This window comes from Cornus florida, unplaced genomic scaffold (genome assembly GCF_030987335.1).
Source record: "Cornus florida cultivar Cherokee Brave unplaced genomic scaffold, ASM3098733v1 CherokeeBrave_3.0.0_Hap2_Chr09, whole genome shotgun sequence".
Classification (NCBI taxonomy): Eukaryota; Viridiplantae; Streptophyta; class Magnoliopsida; order Cornales; family Cornaceae; genus Cornus; species Cornus florida.
The window spans coordinates 17,847,531-17,856,100 of NW_026775579.1; the positions used below are offsets into that span (position 1 = coordinate 17,847,531).

General features: G+C 32.8%; 1 protein-coding gene across 1 annotated transcript; it reads right to left on the reverse strand.

The window, feature by feature from the left end:
* Positions 1–409: 409 nt before the first annotated feature.
* On the reverse strand, positions 410–2,382 carry LOC132273220 (peroxidase 24-like). The gene is made up of 4 exons (XM_059774231.1): positions 2,170–2,382; positions 1,647–1,838; positions 1,170–1,335; positions 410–813 (listed from the first exon to the last, which is right to left on the reverse strand). The coding sequence occupies exons 1-4, from the start codon at positions 2,380–2,382 to the stop codon at positions 410–412; spliced, it is 975 nt and encodes a 324-aa protein (XP_059630214.1).
* Between the last annotated feature and the right edge of the window lie 6,188 nt (positions 2,383–8,570).

Genomic DNA, 8,570 nt, shown 5'->3' on the forward strand with positions numbered 1-8,570 from the left:
AATGCCAGGAGGTCTTGTCCCACATAAAATATTTTTATAAATATTTTATTTTATTTAATCAAAGTAATTTCAATTTTAAATAAAGTTTGGTGAAGCACAAAAAATTTATAAGTTTGATATATTAAGCTCATTAACGTCCATAGCCAGAGCCAAAAACTAGAAATTTTCATCTATACATGTCGTTCAAGAAAAGATGTGGTTTACAAAGGTTAAGCCAAATTATCCAATCAAACTATATGTATACATCAGTACAACAATCTAATTTATTAAGGCATCATACTGCAGATAAGTATCAAATTAAGGTAACAGCATGCAGTGTAGCTTTTGCACTACATGCAACAATTCACTCCTGTGATGAACCATATACAAATTAAGATGATCAACAACATATATAATCAATCAAAAATTATTAATTCACAATGCGACATTTTTTCCTAATCTCTCCAGCATTTCCTGTAAGCACTTCTATAGCTGCCATCTTCTTCATAGATTTACCAAACTCAGAGAAAAAAGCATCGGATGACTGCAACTGTCTCACTATCTTGGCTGAACTCCTGTCTGTGAGGAGCGCCACGTCGGATTGGAACAGTCCCATGTTCTTGTTAAGGATGCTATAGTAGTTACTATCGAATGAAAGCGAGCTCTGAGTGTCCATTTCTACAGTTGTCGCGGAGTTGGCTGGATTTGGACACTGCTTCTTCAAGGACTCAGCATAGCTTGCATTCAGAGAAGGATCAGCATCACCTTTACCAGTAAAATTATAAAGCCTTCTCGAAAAGGTACCACAATGAGCTACCCCAATTGTGTGTGCACCTGATAATTAAATCAAACTTATTGCCTTTAGATTTATATATAATTAATATATTCCTGTTCAATTAATTTGTTGCATATATATATATATATATATATATATATATATATAATAGTGTTCAATTGCTTTCTGAAAACAAGAAATTATATATTCACTTTTAATTGTAGCCTTAAGAAAAATGGCAGAATTAGACAATTTATTAAAGGAAACATGAATAAAATAAAAAGTGAGTATATAATTTATTTAGATCTTAAGGCTAGTTACAATTAAAAGTGAGTTTAGCAGTTCAACAATACTGATATATATATATATATATAAGTAAAGTTATCGTATAGATATAACCTACAATTAGTTTTACCTGATAATACTACAAGATCATTAACATTGAGACCTTTCTTGGCAAAATTTTGCCCAAGTGTGGTGAAATCCGAGAACGGTGATGGTATGTTTCCATTGGCCTCTGATGCCATAGAAATTCTGCCGTCTCTTCTTCCAGTGAGAACATCCCACTTGGGCTGCTTAAACTGCAAAAATAGTAGGCATACAGATGCATAAGTGAACAAGGAACTACACACGAAAAATAAAAAAGAAAAAGTGTGTACGTACTTATATTATCTAATTCAAAATATAACCGAGGGATAATATTCCTTTTATATATATATTTGTATATATATATTCTAAGGCTTAATAGTCTAACCGAATGAGTTTTATCTTATCAAATTTATCTAAGGTAAAAAACTCTTAGTTAGGACTTTCGATTAGACTATTAGTTTAGAATAGCATTGTGTCAACTCCCCAATATTGTTCACAAAAAAAAATATATATATATACTTACTGGAAAGGAAACGCAATCGCGAGCGGCCAAGGTTAAAATATCAGCACAGGAAACAATGCCTTGGCAAATTTGCTCAAGTTGAGTCTTGATGTCATCAATTACATCAAAACCCAACAGTGAACGATTAGGTGTTGCAACCTTCTCAGACTGGTTATTTCCAACTGTGTCCAACAGTATAGATGCATCACATCCCTGCATGCACAATCACAAACAACATTATGCATGAAAACATGCATGTATATAAATATACATATGCATGTGTGTATAAAGTATGTATGAGATATGCATGTTGCATGCCATTTGATCTCAAAGCTTTGAATGATAGTCATGAACCTTAATTACAAATTCTATGACACGGTAGCATTAATGAGAATTAGCCTAAATGGTATGATCTCTCATTTTTCAACTACGTCTGGACTAGGAATCAAATATTGTAGAGATGTGTGTTAGCTTAAACTTTAAAAAATAAATAAAATAATATATATGCATGGTTACATGAAGTGTGCAGTAGTGATGGACGTACTCTAACAAAGCAATCATGGAACTGCATTCTAAGCAGTTTAGCACCCAAAGTAGGGTCATTTTGAGCTTTGCCCCATGTGATGTTCCGAACAAGATCTTCAGCTTGAGGACAGCTTTTCTTATAGAAATTTTTCCTCAACCCATCTGCATCAACAACTCCAACCACAGCTAGAGTACTCACCAAGATAATGAGAGAGATTTCTCTAGCCCTCATTTTCTCTCTAAAGAAAGATTAAACACCAAAGAAGTAATAACAATAGTACTAGGAATTGAAAACAAATAAGCAAGGAAAAACCTAGGCACATGCTAATAACAACCCAAGAGATCGAGTTTCCTTTTATATGCAAAATAATAATAATAATAATAATTAATAAATGAACCCATAAGAGCAAGAGGTTTGTTGGAGTATCAGAATATAAAAATCCACCACCACCTTAATTTCCTTGGCCTTGGCTTGAGGGTTTTGTCAAACATTTGATAATTTATTTAGCTTCCCAAAGCTTTTACTTTGCATTTGTCACCATTTGTTTAATGGCTTTGAGCTCCTTCCTTGAAGATGCATGATTGCATAAGACACAGAAAGTGATCCATGAAGGTGATGATATACACAATCTCATTTAAATATAAGGGTAAATTAAACTGACCTCTTCTAAACAACAAACCATGCAGTTTCATTTTGAGCGAAGCTTGGGAATTTGGGAAAATCTCATAAGTGGGATATTTAAAATTTATTACTTTGATCCCTCTTAAAATTTAGGTATATGCTCAACAATCTTCCTCTTCATCAAAACTTGGAAAAAAAAAAAAAAAAATCAAAATTTTTTTATAAAATAATCAAGTTGCCCTTACATTCATTTTTTTTTTTTAATTTATAAGATATTTTTCAAGAGAGGATAGGCGGTGATGAAGAGGAGAGAGAAAGTATTAAGAGAGACTTGACAGAATAATTATTTTTTTAACATTTTATAATATATTTTTGTATTATAAAATTATAAACTTAAAACACTCTACTCACGTAAGATTTGCACAAATCTCAAAAAAAGTAAATATAATTTATTCTAAATATGCCCTAACGGTGATTTGGAAGGATATATATACAACACAATCACTTGAAGTTTAAGTTAGGGGCTGTTGGACTCTTTCTTTTTTTTCTTATTGTAAATGACCGTACTCTGAAAGTTATGTGTTTGACTCAAATTTTGCAATTTTATTAGCGCTTAGAAGATAGTGTGTAATTAAATAAAACTAGAGGGTATTTGAGTAATTAATGCAACTCACAATTGGGCCATCTTATTATAATCCAACTGTAGACAGGGTGGCACGCGGCGCCATGATTCTCCGTGTTCAAATAGTTGGCTCAATCAAACCCCTTTGGTTTATTTGACTTTGACGTTTGAACATAAATCTGATTTCTCACGAATTTTGGATATCATTAATTATTTCTTTTTCAGCTCGATTGTCAAATAGTTCCGGCCAAATAGACCAATTACACAACTACTAGTGTATATATATAAATTAAGTTAACCACCGAGAAGAGGATGACAGATTAACCATTAAGAAATGTTTCCCTTTTCGTTTATCATTTTGTATTAGGGCTATAACCGGACAAGTTAAACGAGTTTGAAGTATAATTTGAAATCAATTTATTATATAAAATGTTAAATTTAAGTTCAATTCTAACCCTATTTTTAATTTTAACTATTCAACCCGAGCTCAACCCATCCTTTTACTTTTAAATTCGGGCTTGTAACTCGGACTTAGATTCCGAGTTACTCATATGACTAATCTTTATACCGAAAATTTAATATAATCTTGAATTAGTTTTACATTAAATAAAAAATTTAAAGACTTTTTATAAATTTTTAATAAATTACAGACAAATTTTTAGAAAATTAATTCTCTTAAATGCTAACATACAATAAGTTAAGATTTAATAAAAATAAAAATAAAAAAAAGTTGAAAAGAATGTAATCATAGTTTAAATTTTATATATAATGTATTTAAAAATAAAAAATATATATATAAATAATATTATAATTTGGGTTCGGATTGACTTGGGTTGCTAGCACTTCAACCCAAGTCCAACCCTAATTACTTTTCGGGTTGAGATTTTTCAACCCAAGCCCAACCCTAATTATAAAAATAATTGTCCAAGCCCGTGAAAAATCGGGTTGGGCTCAGGTTAACCAACCCAAGTTGCACCCCTACTTTTTAGGTTATTTTCAGAAAATTAAAAATTAAAAAATTATACAAAAACTCTACTTGATTTAATTTTTTTTAAAATTATTTTATGAAAAGGGTTGTTTGGTAATGTTTTTATTTATATATTCCTCATTTTTTATTAATATTTCTTGGCGTTTCTATGTTTTTTAAGTTTTTTTTTTTTTAAAACAAAATCAGCCTTTAGTGACGTTCATTTGTTAATTAAATTATGTAAACAATAAAAAAGAAACAAATTTGGTTTACACAAAATAATCAAGATCTAGTCCATTATTCTGAATTTTTTCGAGCGTTTAAGTAGAAAAAAATAATAATAAAAAATATATAAATGAGCACATTCTAAAAAAGTAAAATTATATTTATTACCCATTTTCTAAGCTATCAATCATCATATATCTATGGTTTGATTTGGTCAATTTCTAAGTTTCAATCATAATAAGAAAGAGATATCAGGTATGATTAAGAGTACATAAAGTGGGAGTAAGTGATTGGCCAAATATTTAGGGTTTTTGGGGAGAGTAAGCATCAAACACGGTGAGAATGATAGAAGTTAATTTTTTGAAAAGAAAAGAAAAAATAAAAACAATTAAAAAAAAAAAAGATTGAGGAAGAAGAATTAGTAGTTGCCCTGTTTTAAGTTGTTGTCGTTGCCGACGAGAGTGAAGTGAGAACATTGTGTGAATATCAAGAGAGAATATGGAGTAAGTTTAAAAAGTTTAGGAGAGAGATATAAATAACGTGTTAGTAATAGACGTACAAGTTTGGAATAGTTTCCCCGTAGTTTAGTTGGGAACAAATGGATTTTTTTTTTTTTTTTTTTTTTTTTTTTTTTTTTTTTCACAAAATGGGAACTTTTGAGAACATGTTTCCAAAAATTAAAATTAAAAAAAAATAAATTACTAAACATGTTTATCAGGCTTATTTTTATTTTTTAGGGTTTTGGAAACAAGAAACATGAAATAGAAACATTACTAAATGACCTCTATATTTTTAATATATTTCTCTATGTTTATGGAAACATAAAAAAATATTTTATATATTTTTAATAAGTTGTGTATGCTTATGGAAATATTAAAAATATATTGTTAAAGAAAAATATCCTTTTTTAGGTTATAATAATAATAATAATATAAAAGAATAATTTTGTCTTGCAAAATATGTTTTTAATATTTCCAAAATATGTTTGTCTTGCAAAATATGCTTTTGCTAGACAGTCCTTACCACTCCTCTCTCAAAATTGACTCAATATGGATGCAATTGCGCAGTTGGATGATTGAAATATGCTAGAAGTCGGAATAGCAAAAAGGGATGAATCCGAGTGAGACTCAAAAGCACATAGAGATGCAAATCATATCTGCTAGGATTTTAAGGATTTTCATTATTCTTTTTCTTCTTTCCTTGCTGAAATTAATTAAATATTATAGGTGCAGGTGCAAAAATTCGTTTAACTAAAAAGCCAAAAGAATAAATACAACTCACTCAAATAAAAGAACAAAAACAATTCAGAGAAAAGCTTGTAATGCTTGATGATCTTTATTGGAGGTCTATGCCTCTATTTATATACAAATTGAGGAAGAATTATGGTAGGATTCGCTATGTTTGTCCCCCACGTTTCTTCCATACAAATTTCATTCCATATACAATTCCTTACATACAAGGTTCTTTCCTTATATAATTCTTTCCATGTAGAACTTTTCCTATGTAGAGTTTCTTTTTATAGAGGATCCTTTGCTAAGTAGGACTTGATTGATTTGAACAGGACTTGGATTATAATGTGAGTGGGCCGGATTGGTCTTTTAGCAGGCCGAGAGGTTAACGTTAATAACCTTGGGCCGATAATGACTTTTCTTGGGCTTGATCAAGACTGGGCTTTGGAGGGCTAATGGAGAAATAATGGGATAATACTTTTTTTTAATGACGTGGCTAATTTTTATTAGTGGGGGATTTTTCCCTCCATAGTAGGGGTTTGTTTTCATAACATAATAAAACAAATATGTAAGGGGGATATCTTGAACACAAATATGAAGGATGCAGAGAAGGTGTTTGATTACGGAAGAGAATGACACCAATCTAACGAAATCTAAATGGAGGTAGGGAGAATATGCAGTAGTTGTGACAGAGTTTCAATCTTTTTTAGTCCTGCCTTATTCACTGTGGGAGAGTGATATTTATAGACCATGAACCATCTTGGGTATTAACTAATGGTCCGTTGTACAACTCACTCTTGTTTATGATAGCCTGAACAGTCATGATAGACCTAGGAATTTAAGTGGTCAAATCCATTTATCGAGCCATGCATTATATTGCGTCTTTCTTGTTTAAGGCATTAAATGCACTTTGTCATTACTTGACTGTCGGTTGGTCAAGCATGTAATGAATGATGTCAAAGCATTAAATGTGATAGTAAGGTTTTTTGTCACAGTATATTTCCATCATCTTGTTGATCAGACCTCGCTACAAGTGGAGGCATTTCTTTGTTTCTAATCCACTGGCCCAAGATCCTTCAAGGCATCCTAAGGTAGAGTCCCAAACAGCTAAGAAGGCCTTATATTCATTTTGTACTATTGTTTGGCTAATGCGGTTACGGTGGTCCGAGGGTGAGCTCCTCGGGGGTTTATTGTCCTGGCGCACCACCGGGGTTAGAGAGACTCGAGGTTTAGTGACCTAGTGCAATGCTTGGGTTTGAGAGACTCAAGAGCTAAATCCTCAAGGTTTAGTGACCTGGTGCAATGCTAGGGTTTGTGAGACTCGAGGGCTGAACCCTCAAGGTTTAGTAACTTAGTGTGATGCCAAGTTTTGAGATTGACTCGAGGGTTGAATCCTCAAGGTTTAGTGAACTAGTGTGATACCAGGGATTAAAAGACTTGAGGGCTAAACCTTCAAGGTTTAGTGACCATGTGTGATGCCAGGGTTTGAGAGACTTGAGGGCTAAACCATCGAGATTTAATGACCTGGTGCGATGCCATGGTTTCTGTGATACCCCTATATTTCGAAACACGGGATGATCAGGTCTGCGCACAAAATCAGGGAATATCAGTCAATCAATAATAAACAAGCACAAATTTACAAGAGGAATAATAACAAAACAAATAAATATCGCTGAAAGGGAAATCTAAAATAATGATTAAACGATAAATCCTCTAATACCATAATGTCCAATAAAATCTCAAAATAATAATAAAACCTCCAGAGTACAACTTGGGAATCCATACAATGTGGACCCCTAATAAAAATCCCAAACTAATAGATGAAATAAATAAATGTCTAACTCAAAAGTAATAAATAATAAAGAAAAATGTAGTGTAGGGTCCTATTTTGATGATACCGGAATAGCGATGAAGACTAGCCTCTACTCTGCACGAACTGACTCTACGCCCGGAACTGATGAGGATCTGAAAAAATAATAAAAAAGGTGGGTCAAAACTCATGAATAAACCCTTTTTACTACATCACAAATAGAGACCCGATAAATGATGCATCCTAGTCCGACTCATGCAATAACTACGTAGGTCAATATATATGACGGCCAAGTTTTCAAAACTTGGTGCGTCAGCGAATGACCTGAAACTAACCCGACAATGGATCCCAAATGCGGAAGTGAAAAGATAAGAGAGGTCTCTAGAGATGTACATCACCCTTAAGACATTAAAGTGACTTCCCATGAAGTCACGGAACTCAAAAGAGAACGAACGCGGAAGCTAGGGTTTAAAATGGACAAAATGAACCACTAGGGGTAATATGGTCATTTCACAAAGAAATATATGCTGCCGTGCATACCATTGGATAAACAATGAAAAATTAATAAAGTTAGGCTCAAGAATCACTTGATTCGGAGCCCAGACGAAGAAGTTACAGCCAAAACAAAATCAGGATTCAAAGTTGCCAACATTCAGGACTTAAAGGTTGCGGGCGGACGCCAAGACCCACGGGAACCCGCCAAGGTACTACAGCGGGTGGACGCCAGAACTTGCGGGCCCCCGCCAAATTGTTGAGATGCTGCCCAAGAAAAAAAAATGGGGCTTCGGGTGGTTTTCTTAAAACCTAAATTGATTTTGCAGCATACTAATACGCCCTATAGACCCCCGGAAGTTTCAGAACGATCGACACAGTTTTCAAAAAAAAGTCAATGAATAGTGACCATACCCTAAATTTCAAAAGAGGGGTTTTTGTTTCATTTTGGAA

Bases quoted from the DNA above. Each gene is read 5' to 3' on its own strand.
- LOC132273220 (XM_059774231.1), bottom strand. From the start codon at position 2,382: ATGAGGGCTAGAGAAATCTCTCTCATTATCTTGGTGAGTACTCTAGCT. The intron at 1,839-2,169 runs GTACGTCCATCA...TTGTGCATGCAG, and splicing joins TCCATGATTGCTTTGTTAGA to GGATGTGATGCATCTATACT. The intron at 814-1,169 runs GTAAAACTAATT...TTTAATTATCAG, and splicing joins TGATCTTGTAGTATTATCAG to GTGCACACACAATTGGGGTA.